Raw genomic sequence first — 25,883 nt, 5'->3', positions numbered from 1 at the left:
GCTTGCTCGTGGGCACGCAGTCAGTGTTGCTGTGTGTGGCTCCCGTATATATACAGGGATCACTATAGCTGCATATGGCGAACCAGCACTGTGTATATACCCGCGAGGTGGCGCTGCAGCGCCCTCTTCGCGACAGTGACGTCATCGACAGAAGTTGCGCACTTCTGCTGCGCGTCACACGATAATCTAATGAGCCACTTTGAGAACCGCGTCATAAAAGAAAGACCACGTGCTTTGACACGCAACGTTTCGGCGGGGTTATTTTTGTGGGGAGCGCAGGAGGACGCACGCATACTAGTAGTACTAGTTGGTTGCTTATTTTTTACAAAAATATAAATACTAAATAACCAAATCCAAAGGAAGGGAATGATAAGGAATTCACCGCTAACCGCAATGTAACTGTATTACTCTTTTCCCAAAGCGCCATTTTGCAATGGGCCTTCACCTGTGCCGCCAGAACTCTACCACGCAGGACCTATTACTTGGAGAAATTACGTTCGTACTCGCACCTTGAATACGATCAAAGTGTACTCAAGGTTTCGTAAATGCGAACGCATATCGATTCCGTCCATGGGATTTAAGAGGCGCACTCGGCAACCGTCCCTTGCGTAAAACAGAATTCTGACGAATATGCATATTGTGCGGTCCGTTCAAAAGTAGGAAATATCTTCAAATTGGCTTTTTCTGAATGCGAGAAAATTTCGCCCTAAAGGCCTCTGCTCTTCATGCTACACACTGCATTACTTCAGGTTCATTTGAATGCGTTATTAATGGCATCCACCGGGCTGAAATTGCTGTTCGCGCATATAAAATTCCACGCGCGTACATGCGCGTCTGTGTAATAGGCATGCGCTTCCGGAAGCTAAAAAAAATCTATGCGTGCGAGCGACGCTTGAAAGCGGCCGTTACGAAACTTCCAACTTGATAATGACATCACGTAGTATCGCTTTCCTCAGCGCACCTAATGGATTTGTCATTGATTCCGTGAGGCACAAAGAAAGGTAGAAACTTAGTATTTCTTGACTCGTATGCTTGCTAGAAAGGCGACGTATGCCGCAGACCACCATTAAGAAACGAACACTTCCTATAGCATGTCTACCTTGAAAAGATCTTTAACGTTCGAGAACCTACAAATCCACACAAAAATAACAAGTTGTCTTTTATTTTGTTCACCGTAGTTACGGAACTTGTGGTCGTATTGTCAGACTGCATGCTGTTTGTGTATCCACAGAAATCGTTTTTCCCAGGGCTAAAGTGTTTGTCACTACGAGGCTATATATATACCTCACAAAGAAATTGCATAAAGAGGATCTATAGGAAAAAATTTCCCCGACTCTGATATGTGCGAATCTCTGTCGTCTAGATAAAAGCGCTCATTGCGCTTTCGAAACATTGTCGCTTATATGGCAGGAATTTTCATCGTGAGGGCAGCTTTCCGTTCGGAAATTACATCCTCTGAGCTAGTAAGAGTCAAAACTTCTGCATTTACGATAAAAAATTTCTAGCCTGCCTTGTGAATTTGTGTGCTCCAAATGACGAAAATTCTGAACATGCTGAGACAAATGTTGGCCGCCCCGTTTATAAGCCACGATTGATGATCTGGCATGTTAACAAAATTCTTTTTTTTTTTCATTTTCGAGGCACGATCGTAGTATATGCAGTCGCATACGGCACTGTACGTATACGACAGCGCAAAATGTGTATAAGAGGCCTCTTATATATAGAAGTCTGCAAATATCGAAGCGGCTGTCATTTGTTCTATAGTACATATATCTGTTTGCGATGTACCGCGCGAAACCTATCAGAAGTAGTTTCTACACAGTGGGCGTCGATCTGTACACCTACAATTTCGCATTTGTATCATTGCTACTATACTTTTCTACTCCGCACTATTCCTGGCCTTGTTTCATTTGTTCCCCGTCTCGAAAAAAGTCGAGCAATCACCTATACCAGACTATAGTCGGATACAACTTTAGAAAAAAGGGGGCGTTTACTCCTCCGAGGCGGGTGCACCAATGGGCGCGCATTCTGGACCGACGTCATGCGCCGGACGGCCGGTGACTTCGCCGCTTCGGTCATCTGGGCGGGGCCTCCCCTTTTTTCTAAAGTTGTATCCGACTTTATATACCAAGCCAATTATTATTATTATTATTATTATTATTATTATTATTATTATTATTATTATTATTATTATTATTATTATTATTATTATTATTATCTAAATCAACGCACCATGCAGCACCACCACTACAACATCATCACTTTTGCGTACCAGCCCTCAAATTCCTTATCTCATGGTGCTGTATATATACTAGCTTTGTCAGAAACTGAATAAAGTAAAGCGTAATTCTATCTGTATGACTGCAGCAGCAATTAACATAGGAGCATATGCTAATGTTAATGCTAGCATCTCCAGCATACCATTAAAGCTTGTATGTCTCGCTCTCAACACCTCCTTCTTATCGCTAAAAAAAAAGTCAACTGGCGCTTTCAGAAGAGAGATATCACAGTTCACCACTATCAGTACAAACTTCAACACCACTCTTAACTTCACACACTATAGGCTTCCATGTAACGTTATACACGCCGCAGAGGCAAATTTTTGAAATAACTGGCAAACTTATACCAGTACGTGCGAAACAGTTCCCGTTCGAAAAATCAAGGCGTTGCCACGGCGTCACATTCGCGCATCGACATTCCCTTCTAATCACGTCATCGAACGAAGCAAAGACATCGCCGTCAGTAAAGAAACCACCGCATTTCGAGAGTCGAACGGGAGACCTCCCGCACGCGAGCGCGCTCGTTCGCGCTGGAGCCGCGGTCACGCTCCTCTCGAAATTCGCGCTGTACGCCAAGCGTCGACTCCTTGCACGCGCGCGCGCACACACACAATCTCTGTGACTTGAAGGCGCGACGTGAGCGCACCGCTTGTCGCGCATAATGAGGCAAGGGAACGGCCGAGAGCTGCCGTGGCTGCGATGTCCGCGCTTTCCCTTTGTGTGCCCCGCCGACCAATGCTATCACCCGTTCCCGTGGCCGGCACCCATCGCGCCACTTCACGCTTCGCCACTGCGCGTTCGCACAGTCGCACCTCGAGGGCGCCTTCTGCTTCCGTGTTGCGAGCGGGCGGCGTTTGCAAACTCGCTCGTGCAGGTTGAGTCCGTGCAGGTTGAGTCCGTACTTATAACACAAGTATGGCCGTTTTGTTTGTTCGTTTTAGTTTGTTCTTTTGATCATGAAAAAGGAATGAGAATGTGGGCTATCTATATACTTCGAGGCTTGCTCTAGAGCGAATTACGATTGGACGCGGGACGGGGAACGGGACGGGGAACTTAAAAGATAAGCTGAGGGTGCGCAAATCGGGAGAGGCTTGATGTCAGAAACGCACAATGTCTTCATGCCAACTTTCGCACAAAATGAGAGTTAAATCAGAAACTACAGCAGTTTGGCAATCATGTAGTGAAGCTGGAAAGCAAAAAGGGCTAATTAAAAAAAAACATATCGAGCATTGCACATGTGCGTTCATGCACCATAGTGCATGAACGCAAGTGTGTGCTCATTTGCCTAGTGCTATTTATAGATACCATAAGGCCTGTTCACTCCGACCCATGACGTCATGTTACTGATCAGAAATTTCCGTTGCCAAGACTGGAGCGACGAAAGCGGTGACGTCAAAATCACCACAGCTTACTCGGGAGCATACCCATTAGACGGAAGTTGGGCCACTAGCATGACGTCATGAATGGGAGTGAACAGGCCCTGTGCTATCGAGATGGCGTTGGCTCATGTGACGTCACACGGGCCGCGCACACCGACACATTCGTTCAGTGGTGCGCGCATAATGATTCTAAAACCAGAGAGGTGATAAATTTGATACAGCGTTCTGCAGAAGATCTATAGCTAGACGGCTGGTATTCGCGAAACCACGTCTGAAAAGCTTTCAAGCATGCTTCTGATCAGCCCCAAAGCTTGTGGGCTGATCGAGGAGTGCCGTGACGAAGCACGTGAAACATTTTACGCGGACATGACTATGACGTCAGCATAGCGCAACTGGTCAGAATGGCACACGTAATTATACTTCCCGTAACACTAAATGGTCGCACTACATATATAGCCTGCAGACAATACCGACAGAAACTGCGTGTCTAGCGCGTGAAAGCGTTAAACTTCGAGTTCTCGAAAGAGCGTCGCACCATGCCATGAAACTACAAGTATACAATAAGAAACAAATGCGTGCTTTTTTGAAGCAGGAAAAGCGCCAAAACCGCACGTACAAACACAAGAAAGAACTTAAAAGGAGACCGGTGTTTTTTTTTGTATTTTCTTTCTGCGTTGCGGTTTCGCCCGTGCAAAGCGAGAGGGCATGCAGAGGATATATACAATAACCGCGCGCGAGATCGCCTCTCACAATGGCACGTCATGCGAAGACGCGCTCTGCGCGAGCCTTCCCTCCATTTTTCGCGGCTGCGGCGTATACGGTCGACACACGAGACCGCTCCTGGAAGGTGTCCGCGTCTTTGTCGCCGAGGGCGCGTCACGCACGGCGTCCGCCGAAAACGACAGCGGCCGGCGCGCACAACGCAAGGGCGCCTCGCCACGCGGATCTGGGCAGCGACTGATCGCATTGTCAGCCATCCAGCTAGAGCGCACCCCGGGTTCCTCACGTATACGTATATACTCGGGTGCGCGGCGAGTGCATACGCAACGGCGTCTCGTGTGGGCGTGGCCGCACCGCTCTCTTGCTCCGTCGTTCTTATGCGCACGGGATCGGCTACATAACGAACGACATGCATCGCGGGGCACCGGGCAAGCGCGCACCAAAATGCGCAGTTGCCGCTTGCGAGCGCGATGCATGCCTTCGGACGAACGAGGCGGGGTACACGTATACCGCGAGAGAGGGAGGTTTAAAAAGGACACCGAAGAGCAGCACCGAATCACTTGAGACTGGTGGAGCAGTCTGCCAAAACTGTTTTCATTCGCTTGGCCAGAAATACTTGATTATTGAGGGAGATAATGAAGGCCACACTTTCTTTTACTACATTTGAATTTCGCGCAGAAAACTCGGCTCCGGAGGGACATTGTGACGTCACGGATTTCAAAGCATCTTTTTTTTTCTCTGTCTGGTACTTACGCCATTTTGGTGATAGAAAAGTAGCCAAAGCTTGCTAGGTCGAGTCATTGATTCACTTTGAACGCTATCTATAGTTCTTTATTTCGATGACTAAGTGACTAGAAGGGGAAGGTATTCTGTAATAATAATAATAATAATATTTGGGGTTTTACGTGCCAAAACCACTTTCTGATTATGAGGCACGCCGTAGTGGAGGACTCCGGAAATTTTGACCACCTGGGGTTCTTTAACGTGCGCCTAAATCTAAGCACACGGGTGTTTTCGCATTTCGCCCCCATCGAAATGCGGCCGCCGTGAAGGTATTCTGTAGGAGTCGACCTAGTGGACAGTCCATTTTCGGCCGCTGCTGATTGGCTGGGGCCGCTCGTCTCCTCCTCGCTCATACAGCTACATTCAGTCAGCAGCAGCCGAAATGGACAGTTCATTAGGTGGACTCTTACAGAATACCCCTCCGAGCAGGCGCAGTAATAATTAGTGTCGTCATGGAGAGTTGGTGCAAGAAACCCATGTGATGGCAGCGTCACTATATCGTTGTTGCGTCTTTTGCGTCTTACCGAGCCTCCCCCAAGCAAAAAAAGTTGAGCGTTTTGTTAGTGTAGGAGCGCAGTCTACTAAAAACTCGACTTAATATTCTTATTCAGTCGGTCTTTAACAGCGAAGAAATCCTATACTTTTACGGAACCGCTGAGTGAGTAGCACTGACTTCCGATAAGTGAGTGAGTGAGTGAGTGAGTGAGTGAGTGAGTGAGTGAGTGAGTGAGTGAGTGAGTGAGTGAGTGAGTGAGTGAGTGAGTGAGTGAGTGAGCGAGCGAGCGAGCGAGTGAGCGAGTGAGCGAGTGAGTGAGTGAGTGAGTGAGTGAGTGAGTGAGTGAGTGAGTGAGTGAGTGAGTGAGTGAGTGAGTGAGTGAGTGAGTGAGTGAGTGACACAATCATGACAAATAAGTTTCTGCTTCACAGCACGTCAGCACACATAGGCCTAAAACGAGAATAAAGATCGGATTTTAAATTGTCTTGCAATATGTGTGACGCTGTTCGCGCCCCATATATACTTCACTCGCATTCCCCGACAAAGACTTGAAATTTATACTGCAATAAATGGCTGATGTACATGAACAAGATACAGCTGACTTAACACGTACGAATTGAAAGAAAAGAAAAAAAATCGGCAGCGCAGTCTGTCCACCCTGTGGTTCTTTATAAAAGAAATATTATAGCGTTCCCGTTCAGACATTATACGTGAACCGCTGTATACTGACTTTCGATATCCGCCCGACCTTCTTTAAGTAGTATATTGTGGGGGACGATGCGATTTCATCGACGTGAACGTGGGAACACCGTGCATATTACGCGATCATCCACGAACATCACGAACCTTCACAGAAGCACCCCGTGCATGGCGTGCGCAAATCGATACCCGCTTCGTCCCTTGCGACACCAAAAGAACAGGGTCACGCGGAATCGCCCGTGCAATGCACAGGGGCGAGCGTCAGAGGGCTGTATCGTTCGCAAGGGGTGCAATATACAGAGTAGGATGCGCAGCTGATGATCGGGCAGAACAATGGTAGCGCGCGCGCGCGCGCGCTCATGGTTTCGGCGCCGACAACGATACTGAAAGGAACGACGGCGATGGCTGCGGGGGGCGCAGTCCACTGTGAGAATCAATTGCCGATGCTCGGCTCGTTTCTCGAAGAGCGTATACACTCACTCACACACACAATCGCCGAGGCGCTTCACGCTTCTCCATTAAATGTATTGCCGCCGTATAATACTTACCGCGACCTGCGCTGTCTCTGGAAGGCTTGAAGTCCTCCACCCCCCCCCCCCCACTCTTCTTCTTTCCTCTGTGCAACTCGAGGGGCTGTTTTTTACGACGGTCCGCGCCGACGAATCTTGATTCCCCAGCGCGCTCCATAGCTCCCTGTTTCAGTGGCCAGCTTCTTTTACTATTCCATACGATGCGAACTGGAGAGCGACCTTTGAAGAGAGATAGCGCCGTCGGTGTACCTCTTCGTACCTTTACGTTTTTACTTCTGTCTGTGTATCGGTCTTTCGTTCGAGCCGCCTATTTCTTGCTCTCCGCGTGAGCATTACAGGAAGGTCGAGTTTAATGTCCTCCAACTAAAACAGTGCCGCTGCTTCCCTTTCCCTCTCCCTCCCCTCCCCCTCTCTCTCTTTTTTTCATACTCTAAGTTGCCATATAGTGCCCGCATTTAATCACCTCCTCGAGAGAAGTAGATAGCTACCTACGGTAGCAGCGGATGGGCTTCGGACGCGCCCGATCAAGGCAATGAACGGAGGCTGTCGGAAGACAGCGGCGCGGCGCATTTAATGGTATATAGCACGGAGACGGGTTACCTCCGTACGCGCCCGATATCTGGGGTGACCCGACCCGCGTGGGGGCGCGCTTCTCGTTGGTGACGGCGGCATCAGATGCTTCTAGCAGCTCTACACGCAAAGAGGCATGACAGAAGTTGTCTGTACCTGCGCGCACGGAGGCATTTAACAGAAGAGGAGCAACACGTGACTTTGTACGCACGCGGATGAGACGGCGCTGAGCTGAAGCCGCGTCAGAGACACAAAAAAGAGTCTCATGCCATAGATGTGTAGTGTTTTCAAAGCGTGAGGCAGGATTTGTAGCGAAAAATACAAGCGATGACAACATACTGGCTTGCACACGGTCCATCGACTTCATCTGCGCAGTGTGAGTCTTTATCTCGATCGGCTGCCACACTGGATTCATGTACATCGCCGTACTTCCTCGGCTTCGTGCGTCGGGAGGCAGAGTTTCACGATGACGTTAAATTCATATTTCGACGCCTTGTAGGGAAGACTTACGCAGTTCTTTTAAAAAAAAATGCTTCAGAAGTGTTGCAATGGCTTAGAAATCGGTCAGGTTGACTGGGCTCGTTTATATTTGTTCACTTGCTGGACTTCCTGCAAAAGCATTTGCACGGGCTCAGATTCACGTGCGAGTCCGGGTCATCATAAGCCCGCGTGTTCGAAGCCCACTCGGTCGGCTATATATCTGAGCATGATGTAACGTCTAAGCGCTTATCAGCTACGAATATTGTTCTGCTTTACACGCTGCTGACGTTTCTCCCTCTCGCCTGTACCGCGAAGGGGGCACTATGTTGTACGACAGAAACGTTCGCACGATATTTACAGAAAACGAGAGATATGCATGCGAGATGGCTGGAATACCGCCTTGTCAGGATTGGGGGCTCAATCCCATCGTCCGTGGTCCTTTGCCAAGATTGGAGTACGGCATGAATTCGAAGGTAGCTGGCCCATGCCGTCGTCCAACCTATTTACGCTGAGATCGTTGATGAAGTGAAGAACTGTTTCTCATCGAGAACGAGGAAAAGGGTTTATTTACAGAAATTAAATCCGTCTAACATGACTGCTTGAGAAAAAGAGTATCAGTCCAACATGACTGCATGAGAGAAGTGAATCAGTCTAACATGACTGCTCAAGAGAAGTGTCCTCAGCATTCGCACAACCACAGTTTTTATACACTCGATCCGCCGGTCATACGACGCGGCGACTGTTCGTTTACTCATCACCAACTCGCCGGTGCTCTGCAGATCAGTTCACAGACACAAATGCACACACATTCCGATGCCCAAACGACAGTGTTGGATGGGTGCCGTTCCGGGAATTATCGGTGCCGATCGAGGGTCGCTCGTTGTTCCGTGCCACGCCGAAGCGTGAGAACCACAAAAATACGTCGTTCCCGCGGCAGCTTGTCCATGCGTGTCAAATCAGCTCCGCGTTGGGGAACTCCGGAATCATTGTTCACGCACCGAACTAGTTCCGTCACAATGTCGAAGGGGCTGGAGGAAGGCGGCGGATTCCAGCGCAAAGGCCGCTTCTTCGAACGCCTCCCAGCTGCAGCGACGGAGAGGGAGAGGTGCGCGTCGTGTCGCCCTGTCGTAACTGTGTGGCAATCTTGTTTCGCAGCTCGCCATTCTTAACAGCGCCTCCATGGCCCGGAAAGTCTCGACTGTCTAGCGCTGACAACCGCTAGGCAGGAGGAGAACGGCTGCTGGTCAGGGGGGGGATTGATGTCTTGGCTCGCAGCGACCACTTGTGCATTGATGTCACCGCCCCAAAACATCCAACAAGGACAGGCAACTGCAAAATGAACCCCACAACACGGCTCTGCGCCGAGATGACGTGCATTGGCTCTCACTTTAGACTCGCTAGGCTTCAAAAAAACAACAACAACATAAGTGCAGAAACAAAAAAAATGCTACATTTCACTATGCCAATTTCTGAAGCAAATTCCTGCTGACAAATTCAGCAATTAATGGAGGGAATTCTGCTGAATGAGAGGGGATTTTCTTCGCCTAAAGAAAAGCTAACACTAGTAACCCTAAAATTTAGGCGGGACCCTCAAACGCAGAATTCAAATTAGCCTGCTCAAACCATCCGCATTGCTATGCAACTTTCCCTTCTTATATCTAACGGAGAAGTTGTACTCTTGGAGAGTGAGGCTCCATCGGAGCAAGCGGCCGTTTTTGCGTGACATTTGATTGAGCCACGTCAGAGGACAGTGGTCGGTCTCGAAGATGAACTTCGCTCCGTACAAGTAACACGACAACTTCTGGGCGGCCCAAACCAAACAAGCGCATTCCTTCTCTGAAGCGCTGTAGGCTTCCTCTCTTACATTTAGTTTACGGCTGGCGTAGAGGATAGGATGCTCCTCGTTATCGTCGCCGACCTGACTAAGTACCACGCCCATACCTCTGTCGCTTGCGTCGCATTGAACTATGAATTCCTTTGTGTAGTCTGGCGCGCGAAGCACAGGGCGAGAAACCAATAGCGTTTTCAAACTTTGGAAAGCGTTCTCTTTGTCCTTATCCCAGTGTACGTTACTCGGTGCTCCCTTTCGGAGGGCGTCTGTTAATGGACTTGCCAATTGCGAGTAATTCGGAATGTACCGTTGATAGTGCCCCATAAGTCCCAAAAATGAACGAAGGTCCGTTTTCGGGCGCGGCTGAGAAAATTCTCCAATCGTAGCTATGTTCAGCTCAGCCGGCCGTCTCATGTCCTGACCGACAACATGGCCCAGATAAGTAACCTGCGAACAACCAAACCTACACTTTTCCGCTTTCATCGTTAAGTCGACTTTAAACGTACGAAGCCTCGCATTCTTGTCGTAATAGAATTTGGCGTTCCTTTGAGCTATTTCCATGTTCTTTCCGACTAGTTCTCGGGTTGCGCTTAGCCGTTCCAGTAAATTTAGCACGTATTCAATCACTGTTGGACTCTCCCCTCTTTCCTCCCACATCTCTCTTAACATTCTCAGTGGAGACCGGAGTCTCCTCCCATACACTAGTTCTGCTGGTGAGAACCCTGTCGCCTCATGTGGAACCGTTCGCAAAGCAAACAAAGTTGCCGGCAGACAGTTCTCCCAGTCCTCCTTGTGCTCGTAACAGAGCGCACGCAAAACTCGCTTAAGCACCGAATGCCACCTCTCTACACTGTTTGACTGAGGGTGATAGACAGAACTGTGTATTAACTTTACCCGCACTTTTCCAAGAATGTGGAAGTCAGTGCGTTCGTGAATACTGACCCTTGATCTGCCTGAATTTCGGCTGGAAACCCAACTCGTGCAAACACTGTCAAAAGCGCGTCTACTACTTCGGTGGAGCTGAGCTCTTTCAAAGGGATTGCTTCTGGAAACTTGGTAGCCGGACACAGCATGGTAAACAAGTACCTGTAGCCTGATTTTGTTTTTGGAAGAGGCCCTACCGTGTCTATTACAAGTCGTCTGAAAGGCTCTGTTATTAAGGGCACTACCTTCAGTGAAGCTTTCCAAGTCTCTCCTGGTTTACCAGAACGCTGGCACGCGTCGCATGATCTTACAAAGTTTTCTACATCTTTGAAACAGTCAGGCCAGTAGTATCCCATAAGCAATCTTTCCTTTGATTTGTTTATGCCTAGGTGGCCGGACCACCCATTTCCATGACAAAGACTCAAAAGGTCCTGCCTATACTTAGTAGGTATGACTAACTGATCTAAAATCCTACCCTTTCGATCTCTGTAATGCCGATACAACAATCCTCCTCTCTCAGGTATCGTTACGTTGCGCCTAGCAATGCCTTCTTTAGCTGTGTCATGTAGTTTTGCTAAGCTCTCATCATTCTTTTGCTCAGCTGCCAGTGACTCTCTATCCACGCGTAAGAGTTGATCAAAGTTCTTTGAGGCCGGTGATAATAACGACCCTGTCTCGCTTGTGAGCGCGTCTGCTTGCTCTTCCTGCAGGCTAGAACTCTGACACTCTAGTGCTACGCTCTCATTGAGCTGGTCAGCTGGCAGGCTCTCCTCAACTGTTCTTTTGTCCCTCGGGCCTAGCTCGGATTCGGGTATTGAAGTTATTCCCTTTTCTGCTTCCGCTGGAGGAGCTTGAGTATTTTCAGCCGAAAGCGCCGCGATCTTACGAGCTTGGCCTCGGGTCAATGCCTGTACTATGCCCTCTCCCAGTTTGAGCCCTCTGTCACGCAGTAACTGATTCGAACGATTCGAAAAGATGTAGGGATACTGCAGTGACAAAAATTTGGAAACTGCAGCCTCAGTCTCTAGCTCCCCGAATGGTCCACTGATTTTGACTTTGGCCATGGGCAGACACACGCTGTGTTCTTCTACAACCTGTTTTATCCATGCTACTTCTCCGGTGAAGTCATCTACCATCACGTAAGACGGATGGACAATGTCCAGCGTGGCGGCACTGTCTCTTAGCACTCGGCATGGTTTTCCATTAACTTGCAGGTCATGGAGATATGGACTTAAAAGTTCCATATTCTCATCTTTTTCCTCCACGCAGGAAAAAACTACGCTAGACTTCTCGCAGTTTACAGCTATATGTCCCAGTTTGTGGCATTTGTAACAGCGAATTGGTCTAACAGATTCGAATTTTCTTTTCTGTTCTTTTTGTGCGGTTTCTCCGTTAAGTTTCTCCTCGCTCTTTTCTGCGGGCTTTTCCGCCATGTCTACAGGCTCGGATCGTCTAGTTTGCGCACCCTTTTTGAACGGAAATGGTTTCCGCGGTCCATTTCGACCGTCCCAGTTTCCCTCCTCGGCGTTCAACTTTCTACGGGTTGCGTACTCTTCGGCTAATTCAGCCGCCCTTTCCACAGTGTTTACATTACCTCTGTCTTGCACCCACAGTTTCACAGCTTGGGGGATGGTTTTGTAAAACTGCTCTAAACACATGCATTCAATGATCATGTCTCTGCTGTCGTACGCTTCCGCGCTTTTAAGCCACTCGACTAGGTTGGCCTTTAAGCTATATGCAAACTCCGGATAGCCCTCGCTATCTTTCTTGCCTGTGCTCCTAAACCTTTGCCGAAAAGCTTCGGCTGAAAGGCGGTATTTCTTCAGGAGGCTAGCCTTAACTTTTGCATAATCATATGCATCCTGCACACTCAGTCTGGCGATTACTTCCGCCGCCTCACACGGCAACATAGACAGCAACCTCTGTGGCCATGTACTCGGGCCGAAGTTCATCTTTTCGCAAGTCCTTTCAAAATTGCTTAGGAACAAGCCTATGTCGGTCCCGACCTCAAATGGCTTTAATAGCCTGTCCATGCGGTATGATTCTGCCTCACTTGATCGTCCCAGAGCACCTTCACTTCCTTGAGACAACTCCAAACGTTTGCTTTCAAGTTCAAGTTGCATTTTTCTTAACTCGCGATCTTTATCGCGTTCCTCCCTTTCTTTATCGCGTTCCTCCCTTTCTTTTCTCTCTCGTTCTTCTCTCTTTTTCAAAAGTTCAAACCCCAGTTCAACTTCTTCCTCACTGGCCTGTTCGGAAATGATATGCAATAATTCTGATTTTAGCATTTCCTTACGTACATCTAGGCCCAGTTCCTCACCAACAATCAACAACTCGTCTCTCAGCAGTGTCCTTAATACCATGACTGCTGCTTTACTGCCTTGATTCTGCTCTCTAAATCTAGCTAGGAAAACACAACCTAGCTAACACAAAACAATCTAGCTTCCCTACTGTTCTAAACAGAACAACCACAAAATGAAGCCTAGAGAGTCAAAGCAAAAACCAAGCACTCACCGCAGATACAGCGCCATGTCGCAAAGTCCATCTCACCGCTGTCAGCCAGTTGTCAGGATTGGGGGCTCAATCCCATCGTCCCTGGTCCTTTGCCAAGATTGGAGTACGGCATGAATTCGAAGGTAGCTGGCCCATGCCGTCGTCCAACCTATTTACGCTGAGATCGTTGATGAAGTGAAGAACTGTTTCTCATCGAGAACGAGGAAAAGGGTTTATTTACAGAAATTAAATCAATCTAACATGACTGCTTGAGAAAAAGAGTATCAGTCCAACATGACTGCATGAGAGAAGTGAATCAGTCTAACATGACTGCTCAAGAGAAGTGTCCTCAGCATTCGCACAACCACAGTTTTTATACACTCGATCCGCCGGTCATACGACGTGGCGACTGTTCGTTTACTCATCACCAACTCGCCGCTGCTCTGCAGATCAGTTTACAGACACAAAGGCACACACATTCCGATGCCCAAACGACGGTGTTGGATGGGTGCCGTTCCGGGAATTATCGGTGCCGATCGAGGGTCGCTCGTTGTTCCGTGCCACGCCGAAGCGTGAGAAGCACAAAAATACGTCGTTCCCGCGGCAGCTTGTCCATGCGTGTCAAATCAGCTCCGCGTTGGGGAACTCCGGAATCATTGTTCACGCACCGAACTAGTTCCGTCACAATGTCGAAGGGGCTGGAGGAAGGCGGCGGATTCCAGCGCAAAGGCCGCTTCTTCGAACGCCTCCCAGCTGCAGCGACGGAGAGGGAGAGGTGCGCGTCGTGTCGCCCTGTCGTAACTGTGTGGCAATCTTGTTTCGCAGCTCGCCATTCTTAACAGCCTGCGCAGGCGTGTAGTAAAATTGTCGCCTTTCTATCGTCTCGGTCTGGGGTCTGTCTTCGTTGTTCTAATGAGTGATTGCGTAATATTATAGATTCGAACAGCCTGTCATTCAGAGTGTGTCTATGTATACGACGACAACGACACCCTATAACCTGTCTCTCTCTATCCTTCCCTGTCCCCATCCCCTTTCTCTTTCGATACTGCAGGCGTGTGCAGCAACAACACTGCGCCCAGCGTCAGCTCCATCAACCGGATTCTGCGCAACCGGGCCGCCGAGCGCGCCGCGGCCGAGTTCGCCCGCGCCGCCGGCTACTCCATGTACCACCCGTACGCGGCAGCCGCAGCGGCCTCGCTGCCGTGGCCGTCGCCCGCCGCAGCCGCCGCAGCCGCTGCCGCAGCGGCAGCCGGAGGACCGGCGGCCGCCGCCCTCTGGTCCCCCTTCCTCGCGGCGCCCATGGCCGGCAACGGACCGTCGCACCACGGGTCCGGCTCGGGCACCGGCGGCGGCATGGGGTCCAGTTCCGCCAACTCCAGCCCGGACCCGGCGGCGCTGGCGGCGGCGTTCAGGGCCCGCACGGGCGACGACCGTGAGTAGGCGCAATGTACACTTATAACGTGGGGCACCTGTCGTCTTTGATAGAAGACGCGGTGCGTCTTTGAGAGAAGAATGTACGCGAGAAGTACGCGCAACGCGAAGCTCAGCTGCTGTGGTGCCCTGCCGACAGACGCCATATCACCGCGGGTTCGATATCGTACACCACGCAGCCGCGGTCTTGTTCCGGTGGGGGTCGAACACGACACACTCTCGCGCTGAAATTTCAACAGGCGTTAAATATAGCCCCTGTAGGTATATAGCTAAGTTTATCGCGGGGTCCTCCACCCATGTGTCGCCTCACAACGTTTAGACGTGAACCACCGCGCCATGCAAGAAACAACCGACAATGGTGACTATGTTAACTGTGACTTCGTGTAGAAGCTTGAGAAAACATGTGTTGAACAAGGCATTGTGGCTATTCCGTTAACATTTCTTTTGTGGCGTGCTCCTCGCGCTGTCGTTTTCCTTGGTGCTGCAAAGCTCGCAATTCCCGATTGTCAAAAGCGGCAGCCGATTCCAATATATGTGTGTATCACTCGATACACTTCTTTTGGCGTTGATGATCAAATGCAAAATTCGCCACTATTGTGAAGGCCAGGGCAAGCGCGCAGTTTAGTATAGTGATAGTCCCATTGGCGGAGCGTACGAAAGACCGTTTCCGTCATGCAGGTATATAGTGTATGTGGCTAGCCGCGTCTGAAACACAGTCCCAGCCCAACCTCGCAACGTTGCATGTCTAATTATAGCATGACGCGTCATGTTATAGACTCCGGCCCTACTGCTGTTGCAAATCAAATTTGCCAGGTAATAACATGCATGCGTTGGACAAAGTAATAAAGGCACGGCTTAATCTGGACACGTTGAACAAACACTCACAGGAATTCATGCCATGAAGCATTTGTTAAGCTTCAAACGCGCTCTTCAGTGATTAAACGATATATGCATCCGCCTACTGCAACATATTATATACACGGAGACTATCGTAGTGTCTTATATTGCGTTGAACTCGCGATCGATGTACCGAAGTCGAACTCTACAACAAAAAACCCTTGGTCTTCGTGGGAAGCCCAGCTTAGCTCATCTCCTTAGCTGTATTGCACAAGCACGAAACACCGCAGGAATAACGAGTATACTGTATATTGTAACTCGTATGCTTTCCTTATTGGAATGGCCAACAGCCCCACGTGAGTCACATGCAACATATGAGTCGCTCGAACATATTATCTGTGTCTGTCTGCGACATAGTGCTCAGAGACAAGTGCTGTGCAGAGTACTGGACCAGTTGGACAATCGCCCACTATCAGAACTGAAAGCTTTAGGTCAGTACTCCCACAGAACATCCACGCTAAACTCGCGTTATTAAGGTTCCTGCGGTCTGCGGGGCTTCACGATAGCCAGTGAGAACGCCGCCCCCTACCGCTCTGTAGTGTACGCGGTTTGGTCGTGCTCGTCTCTATTTCTTTCTATCTTCCCCTTCCGCTCTCTTTCTCTTTTTATCCCCCCTTCACCCTTCCCCCGTGCAGGGTAGCCAACCGGAACTGCCTCTGGTTAACCTCCCTGCCTTTCTATGCATCCTTCTCTCTCTCTCTCTCGCTGTATACCGTCTCAGGAAAATAAGCAGGATCACCCACACACGACTTTTTTTCGTCTTCTATACCATAGCAGGAAAGCGGATAACGAAAGCGAAACGTGGCTAACGTTGGAGGAACGTCCATGAAATCTCCCCAGCTTCGTGCAACTGAAAAAAACATATATAATAAAAAAAGCGATAACGAAGTGGCTTCTTGCATGCGTTAACGCGGCTCGTGTTAACGCCGGTGTTCTGAAACACGAAAACGTGTCTTAAAAGAAAGGAGCTCATGCAGAAAGGTGTCGCGCGAAAGTCTCCATACGTGCGCTGGTATATATTCTGGTTACATTTCGTGAAAGCCCAGAGGCGGTTAAGCCTCCACTAAATCACTCGCTAATGGCCGCTCAAAAGTGCGGTTCCGTGAAAGCTGTTCGTGTACATACGCAGCCGGCGACGTTTTTAGTTTGTCGTCTGTGACTGGAATCTTAACTACGCCCAGCCAGCTGACGACTCCAGACGCGCACGAATTGTCCGCACAGCTCGTCTTAACAGCTCGAGCGAAAGACGAGCTCCTGTGAACGTGCACGCTAACACTTTCTTCGTGTCTTAATTGCCTGCATGTAATATAGCGAGCATGTAATATAGCAAGCAAAAACTGACTGGTGAAATCTGTCTCTTTCTGGCTACTCTCTTTCTCGCCTATAGCTCGCTGTTCCGTTTGAGCAAGTTAAATTGGGTATCCTAGAAGTAAACTGCTTGCAACCTGTTCACACGATCCCCCAGCTAAACTCAGCTGCCTAATTTACGCGCATGACGGAACATAGTCTGTCCTGAAACTAATTCACTGTAAAATAAAGAGGCGATACCTTTTTGTGGGCTGCAAAATGCACTCGAGTTTGTGTTGATGGTTATGCATCATAATACAAGGATTTTCCTGAGCAACGCGTCTCCATTAATACTTACGCGAGTCCAGGCAGAGCACCGAAGTTCATTCGTTCTCACCTTCAATGGTGTCTCGCGTTTTGTCGTGATTTATTTGAAGGGCTGCGCCAGAGACGATCGGTGGCAATTGATTCGTGAGACCAATCAATCATGTGCGAAAAAGTTGGCGTGAGAACTAGAGATATGTTATACGGAAAATCGCGCCTACTCGGAGCATCTTTGTCTCGGTATGATGCTGACAAGGTGCATACAAAGTATTTTCTTCCATTTCCTTGCGTTTCAACCAAACAAAGCCCAGTGTATAAATTTATTGTTTGGGTTGACAATTGGCCAACGACGTGCACATCTCCTGCACATCTTTTCTTTAATGCAAACCCTCGGTACGAGGATCTGATTGCTCTAAGGGTGACGTCGACAAGGTGATCGAAAGCTCTTCTTGCACTTCTCAGTCACCGCCATAAACAGATCAGTGTGCTATCCCCTGTTTGCCGGCTACAAATAGAATATGAAAGATATACCATCATGCAGCATTGAGTTTTCTGACTCATGGGCAACGGTATGCAATGATAGAGTCCTTCAGTGTACGCACCGTCGTATACAATGAGGTGACAGAATTCGCCGCGTGAAAGGTCTATCTCCCCAATTCCCTTGTCAGCGACATGTATACACGAGGGCTGAAATCTCTGCCGTTCATTAAAGGGCTCTCTCTCTTTCCCTCTATCCGTCATGCAACTATGGCTTTGCAAATGCCGCATACACATTGTGAAGGCGAATGTGATAACGAAAGCAAACCTGGTATGCAGAACACTTATGTGCCCTTCATGCTTAAACGCGTTCGCATTAACAAAACACTTCCCAGCATTTCTCTTCGGCGCTATGCAGTCAGACGCCAGATCACGTGACCACACCGCGCCGCCATGCCGACGCTTACGTCTTCGCAATGTCGTCTCATTATTTTGTTGAAATTAAAACAGGTGCAGGAGACTGTCACCGCACGGTGGTGACGTCTTTAGCCCACCGTTTAGCGTGAGAAGAAAAAAAAAATGTCTGCGAACCTCATTAACGCAACCAACGGCACACCCGTCGCAACAGGGACATTGGAGGCCTTCATTTATGGGAGGCGCGCGCTCGGTGTAGCTGCCCAGGAAAAGAAAAGACGGAGGCGGTCTTTCGGGAACGGACTCGCGCACATCGCGGCCCTCCTCGTCGTCGTCGAACTGACTGTGCGAGCACGTGAATAAAAAGTGGCAGCGGGAGAGGCTCGCTTCGAAGGCGTGGTGTACGCTCGCGTACGCGTCGCGCTACGCGTGCACCGCCCGCGGCACAAAAATTTACGGCCCTTGACTATGCTAACCAAAAGTGAGCTGCGCGCGCACGCGCGCAGTCGTGATCGGCGCCACTCTCGCACGACGTGACACGCCGCGCGTGACGGCGGCGCGACAAGCCTGCCCCTGCGCAGCTCGACGCGAGCGCGCGCGAGCGTGCCAACGATGCCGCAACGCTTGAGGCATACGTGCACACACACGCCGCGTGGGTTGGGGGTTCACATGCAGGAGAAGAAGGGGAGGGGGGGAGGGGGGGGGAGTGTGTCCCGTCCTTGCTGGATGTACGCGGCGGCGCAGACCCTTAAGCGCGATGACTAGGCAACTTTGCCGAGTCAATCCGTGCGCGCAGCTGCTGTCGCGCGATCCCCGAAACACGCGCTCCGAGCCGTCGCGCGCGGAGTCAAATCGAAGTCGTGCTCGGGGCCCAGCTGTGCGCGCGTCGAGCGAGCCGTGCGGCAAAGCGCGCTGCGCGCGCTATTGCCGCCCTGCGCGCCGAATCCTGCGCTAACTAACCGATAATAGGCTGGCGGAGAGAAGGTATATATAGAGAGAAAGACAGAACGAGGAGAAACCCGGGAATGTGGCTGCTGCTGAATTATATACGAGCGACAGGTACACTGGGACGTCTGCGAGCGGCGCCCGTAGGGTAGGGTGGGAGGGGGGAGGGTTGCACACAGCCGGAAAAACAGAGAAAGGCGGAGCTGATCGAGGAACGGGCAATGGGAAGGCGGCTCGAGGCATTCGCGACGTGCAGTGATCGAAGTGACACAACGCGCCGCCGACGCTCATTGGGCCTTTCTCGTACAGGCACCCGAGGGCTCTCGCGTTCTTATCTTTAATTGGACGACAATGCGGCCCATTTGCGACACTATAACCTCCTTGAAGAGAGCGGTGGTGCTTCGCCCGTGTAGCGTGTATACGTGTACAAGCACAGTGGTATCACGATTGTGTCGGCGAAGTAAATGCCCGCCTGACGGAATCGAACGGTGTTGCTACACGTCTTGGCCTTTATTTCCATTTCCTCTTATCCTCCTCTCTTCACGGCAGGCGAGAAAGAAATGACTGAGGCCCATGTCAGATTCGTTTTACAATCGTCGTGATTATGAGTAACCGGTCCCCATTGAACATTACAACGAAATTCTCCGGTTCCGAAGACGTTGTGAAAAGATCCGCCTGTTCAGTATGGCCGATGCTGTCATCGGTGAATGGGAGCTCGTTTTGAACAAGGAAGACGTGAGCATAACATATATGCCAATAAAAATGGCCGAACACATTGCTTGGTTTGAATGGAGTAAGCAGTCATAGTGAGCTCGCGACGCAGCTGACAGTGACTTATATATTGCCGAAAGATGGCGTCGCGCTGAATGTTAGATTGACTGCGTTCACAATTTTGATCGGTATGTCGGCCCTTTTCGTGTCTCCATGCAGAGCCGGGACATTCAATAGAATCGAATGCTGCTGCTATACGTTCTCCTTCTCTTCTTTCTTCTCCTCCTTACTACTACTCCTAATACTATTTAGTAATAGCACTACTACCTATAAGTACTACTACAACTACTGCTATTAACTACTACTAATTCTGCTAAAGCACAACTATGCTACCACTACTACTGCTGCTCCATTCTTGTCATAATTTATTCCCGCAAAAGCAAAGACTGGGAGCAGTACGTACTTCCACCATGTCGCGCAACGGGAGAGCGATCAGGCAAGGGCCTCGGGACTATAACGTGGGCCGGTCTGCGTCCAATCGATCCTCATAAAACGACGACTTCACTCTTAATATAATACGTGTGATCTATACGTGTAATCCTGTACAACTTTTACCCATACACAACACGTCGATTTACTTTGACTGCATGCACTCGCCAACGTTTCCCAGAGCCATCATTTTGTATTCGTCGTCGGTGCTATAGGGCGCCACAACATCGCCGCGAGGGCATATATACCCTTCCGAGTGCTTCGGCACCTGCCTCAGCGCCCACCCCGACAACTCTCCCATAACCGGGCACGCAATGAAATATCGCGCTGGTCGTCAGACCTGTTGGGGACGGCGTGACGTTCGTTACGATTGTCGGCCCCTCGTGGCACGTCACGCCAGCCCGAAGGCGGTGAAAATCAGGGAAGGAAATGCACACCGAAAGCAAGAACACAGATATGAAGAGAGAGAGAGAGAGAGAGAGAGAGAGAGAGAGAGAGAGAGAGGGGGCAGTCTGACCGTCCGACTCGCAGCCAAGAGAGAGACTCCCGCGGGCGTATTCGTATTGTTCGCGCAAAAATGCAGTTTGGTTGACCGCGCTGGTAGAAGAGTCGGAAAGAGTATGCAAACGTGGATGGAAAAGTAATACGATGAAATACTTCACATGCAAAAAAAAAGGGGGGGGGGGAGATAAAAAGCAGAGTTAAGTTATAGGGTTGGGGGGGGGGGGTGTTCTGTAAGAGTCCACCTAGTGGACTGTCCATTTCGGCCGCTGCTGATTGGATGCAGCTCTGCGAGAGAGGAGGAGACGAGCGGCCTTAGCCAATCAGCAGCGGCCGAAATCGACATTCCAGTAGATGGACTCGTACCCCCTCCCCCCCTAATCTATATATGTATATATATAGCGCTCTTGCCCCTATGCCCATTCTATTAACATGCTAAGACGATTGACATTTTTTTGTGTGTATTGTCACCGTTTCCAATATTAAAAAGAAAAGAAAAAGAAAGAAAGGTAGGAAAGAGAAAACACTTTAGAGGTATACCTTTTCGACAACTTAGACTGAATTTATTTATTTCCGACTTTCTTTTTCTGGGAGCCTCCTCTTTTGCACACTGTCACATAGGTATGCATACTTAGCCGTTGAGGAACTTCTATACTTCTTTCATGGCGATTTTCTTGCTACATTCCTAGTACATTGAGGGAAAACATGGGTAAAGCGGGAGACGGAAATTCAATACGATGAGCAAAATGAGAACGAGGTAAAAGCGGGAGCCAACTTCTCGGCTATTCCACTTGTCTTTTTCAGCCTTGAGAAAGACAAGTCCACTTGTCGAAACGTTGGCATCCCGCTTTTAACTTGTTCTCCTTTTGCCTATCATTCATAGTACGTTGTTATTTTTAATTCATTTGAATTATATATATATATATATATATATATATATATATATATATATATATATATATATATATATATATATATATATATATATATATATATATATATATATATATATATATATATATATAGTATAATATAATATAATATACCGTCCTGTTTCAGTCTTCTATGCGGTCTCATCGCGGCGTGTAGGTATAAGAGCTTTGGAGGCAATTTAAGGAGGGAAACAAAAAAACAAAGTTAACTCAAAACTCTTGTCAAAGGGGCGCTACTTGTAGCAGCTGTAGTACGAGCAGAGTTCTTCATTACTTTTCACGTATGTAGTGCATGATTCCTGTTACAAATTTCGCCGCCTATCGGTTTAAACCATTCGAACTTAGAATGGCCAAATATGGATTCGGCCGAAGGAACGAACACAAGGCACGCTTAACGCCACATTGCGGAAACTCTGGCTCAGATCGAGACAGTCGATATAAAATGTCTTCATTTCAAAACAAACTGTAGTGCACTTTGGGATCCTATAACACAACTGCGCGATCGCGTACAGGTCAAGCTTTAATGCCAAGTAGCTTGCAGAGGAACGGTGCTAGCCATTTATCACAAATGCGTGATAAGACAACCTAGGAGTATACTAGAAACTAGAAAGCAAACTTCTCAAACCTAAGAAAAGAAAATTATGGGGTATTACGTTCCAAAAGCACTTTCTGATTATGAGGCACGCAGTAGTGGAGGACTCCGCAAAATTTGGACCACCTCGGGTTCTTTAACGCGCACCTAAATCTAAGTGCACGGATGTTTTCGTATTTCGCCAGCCTAAGAAAAAGGAAGCGCGCAACAGGTATTGTACGTGCTTTAGCCACACGCCAGCAGTGCCAACTAGATCCCGGCGAGGTTTCCTAGAATAGATATGTGATGGGGCGGTTTGACGGTGACGGAGCCAACTGTGTGTCACTACTACATCTCTGATTTCGCCCCATTTAGTTCAATCAACAATTTTATTAGAACCATATTACCCACTCTTAATGACCTACTTGATTATCGTGGTATCCGATGGAAGGTTAGGCAAAGTTACTGGCCATGCTTAGAAGTGCTTAATGAAGAGTTTCTTACAACGTATATTTGCCGCAGTTTTCTGATTTACGCCTGTCATATAGTTAGCTAGAATTGCTGAGCGGAAGCTTAGCTACCTGGCGTTTTCTTAGTTTCATGAACTCGTGGCGTAAGAACGCGAAAAAAAGAAAGAACCGCGCAATGCATAAGTAGCAGTTTGTGTGGACATGCCGAACAATTTTGACACTGTCGTCGCGGCTGTCTAATAACTAATTTGTAGTAATAATAAACAAGTGATTGCGACAAAACATTAAAGACATTAAAGATACGAACTACGACAGATTGGCCACCTGCTGTGGCTCTGCCCAAAAACAAATAATACCCGAGAGAGGATTCTAAGATCTGCCAAGCTACGAACGAATCAGACAAGACAGTTGCAGGCGTTGACTCAGGGAGGATAAGTGCGGTAAGCCACTAATTTCTACACGAGGAGGGCTTCCACTCTTTTACTTAATGATCAAAAATAAAAATATTAAAGAGAGCTGCGAAAGACAACCAATAGCAACACAGGGTTTGTTCCATTGGCGAAGTATCTCCCATTGCTATATTCCTTCAACTGCCGGTAATATTTAGCTCGAACATGCCGATGCGTTTCAGCCAACGCCGGGACAAATGTTAGGGCGAACGTTAGAGCTATAACGACGCGCAGTTACTCCGACGCACTGAATGATATCTTTGTTTTTTTTTTTAAAGGCACCTAAATGTGCGCAAATAAATGCTTCTACAGACGTTTCTACATAGGCAAAGAAAGCAAAAAAGCAACCTCTCGCGTTGGCCACTGATTCGCAGTGGACAAGGACGGCCTGGGTGGCTGCGACGAAGGCGCCAGCTCGGACTCGGCCGACCGGCCCAAGTTCCGGCGCAACCGCACCACCTTCAGTCCCGATCAGCTGGAGGTGCTCGAGGAGGAGTTTGAGAAGACCCACTACCCGTGCGTCAGCACCCGCGAACGCCTGGCAGCCAAGACGAACCTCTCTGAAGCACGCGTGCAGGTCAGCACTCTTTGTACGCTCCCATATCGCATATACCGCACTCTCTCAAAAAGAAAACAAAAACTTCATTGCCATGCGCAAAGAAAATATATATATATCGTGCAGGAGTTTGTCACGTGAGCTGCTCAAGGCCTGTCAGTGATCCCAACACAGGCAAAGTGAGAAATTGAGGAGAGAGCGAAAGCCCTGTTGTGAACCACACCGGTTGCTACAGGGGGCGAAAAGGGGAAGCCTCGGCCAGAGCCAATGTTGCATGCTGTTAGCCATCCCCTAGTCATAAAGCTCTCCAATAACGTACCTTATCTTCATCCAATTAAGCGCCCTAGCGTTATCGGCACATTCGCCCAAAAGGTCATTTTAAGTACTTGAGAAGAAAGCTTCACCAATACGCTCCCATCTCTGACATCTCATTCGCATCTTTTATAGCTAACATCGCAATTTCACACTATTACAAAAGTCGTTCGGCTAATTATTTGTCGGTATGACAGCAGGTTGTTGGCGTGTTGCGCTGAACTTGGTAATCTGGGAATAAGCAAAACAATGAAAAAATAAATTGAGCAATAAATTCAGCTCGTGTAGCGCAAGCCCAATAATGATGATATTGTTTTGACACAATGTCATACATACAAGGCTTACGCGATCTCGAACTGAAAGGAGGACATGCTACATTCAACTCGAAATTCATATTTCTTGTTATTTTCTTTAACTGACGAAGCTATTGCAGCTGCCCGTTACTTCGCGCTGATCGACCTGAAACGTGAAGGCGAAGCTTCCACATGCGGGAATGTCCGTTTTCCCGAAAGATCGCTGTTCTCCAGCTTCTTGAGGTACACCTTGGCCAGGGCAGGTCGTTTACTAGCGGCAACGACCTACCATCTTTCTGACGTTTTGGTGGTTCACATTTGCCGTTTCGTCGTTAGTTCTCCTTTTTCCTTCTTTTTCCACACGCCGTCACAGTGACATATACGCTCTTTTCTACCAGTGGCGCTGCCTTGTCAAGAGTGGGCAAAGTCGTAAAAATGTCACGCTCGTCGTGCCAGCCCCGGTGGGCGCCGAGTCAGCAGCCGCGCGGTCTACGCGAAGCGTCCGCACTCGCTCACGAAGAGGGGCCCCAATTCTCACGAGTCTCGTGGCTCCATCTATCAGCCGACGGAAGCACTCGCCAGTTCCAAGGCTCGTGATGGCGGTTAGCAGCTCTCGCGAGAAAGAGCGAGCGAGCGTCGCGTTGCTGCTTGCTCCGGGAGCGCGCAAAGCCAGTGAGCCTCGCCTCGCTTCACGGCGAGCGCAAAACTAGCAGCAGCAGCAGCAGACGCAGGCAGCACACGTCAAGGTGGCCGTCCCCTGCGGGACGCGACAGGAAGCGTCAATTGTTCTTGGCAGGCGGCAAGAAAAACGGCCGAGCTCGCTCGCGCGTTCCCTCTCTCGCTCGGTCGCTTGGCGGAGTCGGTTCGTTGCCCCTTCCTCCCTTCGTTGGGTGCACCGCCTTGAACAAACCTGTTCCCCCCCTCCATCAGCTCGTGACTAGCTGCGGTCGCCTGCTCGAAGTCGTCGTCGTCGTCGTTGTGGACGCCGTCGCGTCACCCATTGCCGAGGGCAGGGCAAAAGGGGGTTAGTCCCCGCGCCGCTGCGAAAAGGTGGGCCTGCGCGTGCCCGCGGACGCTGTTGCGGCCTCTCGACTCATCGCCGCCCCCTTTCCTGTCTGCCAGGTCGTGCACGCGACGATGGGCGCGCGCGCTCTGTGGCGCTCAGCCGGCCGCCGTTTCCGTCGCCACGCAGCGTCTAGGCAAAGGTCGCGTGAAGTTGGTTGCCCGTACGCGCACACTCACGAGGAGAGAGAGAGAGAGAGAGACGTTCAAATAAAGCCTGTTCTCGACAGAGGATGACATTTTTTATTTAGAAGATCATTAACGTTCACATCTAGGGCTTCTTTTCTATTGCCCGCCCAACTTTTTAATGCGTGTGACACAAAGCTCTAGCCTCCTTATGTCTGGCACATCTATATAGCATGCCCATTTGCTACCTATGTTGCATCTAGTAGTCTAAGCTACAAACTGTATTTCGGCAAACTTCCCGTTGTTCGTCTTCAAAACACTTCCTCGAATGAACGCGCTGATTAGTTGTTCAGCATATCTTACTTGTACGTCTTACTTTGTCGTTAACTCAAGGACCCCCTTTGTTGCAATGCCAAAATGTAAGGCGAAGAAGAAAATTGGGAACGGCGTGA

At 49.3% G+C, this 25,883-nt stretch overlaps 2 protein-coding genes across 4 annotated transcripts in view; one reads left to right on the top strand and one right to left on the bottom strand.

Moving 5' to 3' along the window:
• The window catches only part of LOC135913334 (glycine receptor subunit alpha-2-like), a 359,566-nt gene that overhangs the window by 322,912 nt on the left and 10,771 nt on the right, over positions 1-25,883 (bottom strand). The gene's annotated exons all lie outside the window — the stretch shown is intronic.
• The window catches only part of LOC135913354 (paired box protein Pax-6-like), a 206,620-nt gene that overhangs the window by 173,510 nt on the left and 7,227 nt on the right, over positions 1-25,883 (top strand). For all 3 annotated transcript variants that reach the window (XM_065445952.1, XM_065445953.1, XM_065445954.1), the window contains exons 6-7: positions 14,236-14,616; positions 23,457-23,659. In XM_065445952.1, the coding sequence (XP_065302024.1) occupies positions 14,236-14,616; positions 23,457-23,659 (584 nt within the window). The remainder of the gene's footprint in view (positions 1-14,235; positions 14,617-23,456; positions 23,660-25,883) is intronic.

The sequence above is a fragment of the Dermacentor albipictus genome, chromosome 4 (genome assembly GCF_038994185.2).
Source record: "Dermacentor albipictus isolate Rhodes 1998 colony chromosome 4, USDA_Dalb.pri_finalv2, whole genome shotgun sequence".
NCBI lineage: Eukaryota > Metazoa > Arthropoda > Arachnida > Ixodida > Ixodidae > Dermacentor > Dermacentor albipictus.
This window is presented reverse-complemented; position numbering and strand designations above follow the sequence as displayed.